General features: G+C 72.5%; 1 protein-coding gene across 1 annotated transcript in view; it reads right to left on the reverse strand.

Moving 5' to 3' along the window:
* Positions 1-30: 30 nt before the first annotated feature.
* LOC138177254 (class I histocompatibility antigen, Gogo-OKO alpha chain-like) overlaps positions 31-1,024 on the reverse strand; it is a gene marked incomplete at its 3' end in the record, with an annotated part of 1,370 nt that continues 376 nt past the window's right edge. Inside the window, exons 2-3 of the mRNA XM_069108346.1 lie at positions 445-723; positions 31-356 (exon numbers count right to left, since the gene is read on the reverse strand). Of these exons, the coding sequence (XP_068964447.1) occupies positions 31-356; positions 445-723 (605 nt within the window). The remainder of the gene's footprint in view (positions 357-444; positions 724-1,024) is intronic.

Here is a 1,024-nt window from a genome sequence, read left to right on the forward strand (position 1 = left end):
GGCAGGGGGAGGGAAGGAGAGGGAGGACACGGGGGGAGGGGGAGGAGGGGGGGGGGGGGGGGGGGGGGGGGCGGTACCTGCCCTCAGCAGCGTCTCCTGGCCCATCTGCAGGTACTTCTTCAGCCACGTCACGCAGATCTCCTCCAGATACGCTTTATATCGCTCCGCGATGCTCCTGTCCGCCTCCCACTTGCGCTTGGTGTTCTCCGCGGGGCGCACGGCCGCCGTCCACGTGGAGGTCTCCGTGTCCAGCGCGATGTAGTCCCGCCCGTCGTAGGCGTATTGGAAAAACCCGCGCCTGAAGCCGAGCTCGGGGGTCACCTCGCAGCCGAACATGCGCTGGAGGGTGTGGACACCTGCGGAGGGGGGGGGGTCAGTGCGGGCTCCGCGGGCCGGGACCGCCCCACCTTACCCCGCCCCCGCCCCGCCCCGCCCTGCACGCACCGCCCGCGCTCTGGTTGAAGTAGCCCCGCGCGGTCTCCAGGTCCACTCGGTACGCCTGTGCTGTCTGCCTCAGGATCCCCGTCTCCCGCTCCCAGTACCCCGGCTCCTCCCGCCCCACGCCCTCGATCCACGCCGCGCGCGGCTCCATCCTCTGACTCGCGCTGTCGCTGTCGAAGCGCACGAACTGCTGATCGTCCACGTAGCCCACGGTGAGGAAGCGCGGCTCCCCGAGCCCGGGCCGGGTCACGGCGGTGTCGAAATACCGCAGGGAGTGAGAGCCTGGGAGGGACCGGCCGGGGTCAGGGCGGGGCCGCGGTGACCCTTGACCCTGCCACGCCCGGGCCGTGACCCTTGACTACCGACCCCCCCCGGGCCCAAAGATCTCCCCCCCCCCCCCCCCCATCCCGTTAGGAGACTCCCGCGCTTGGAGATCGGCCGAACGCGTCACTGACCTCACAGCCGGGCCCTAGGGCCCCTCACTGGACCTGTCCCCGCCCGCTCCTCTAGTGCGGTCCCGTCCCGGGGGCCTCCCGCTCCTCACCCGCGGCCCCCCACCTTGGGCCCTGGCCTGCCCCCCCCC

Source organism: Petaurus breviceps, unplaced genomic scaffold (assembly GCF_028583685.1).
Source record: "Petaurus breviceps papuanus isolate PSGF00001 unplaced genomic scaffold, PetGlider_PUasm1.0 90376, whole genome shotgun sequence".
NCBI classification, from domain to species: domain Eukaryota; kingdom Metazoa; phylum Chordata; class Mammalia; order Diprotodontia; family Petauridae; genus Petaurus; species Petaurus breviceps.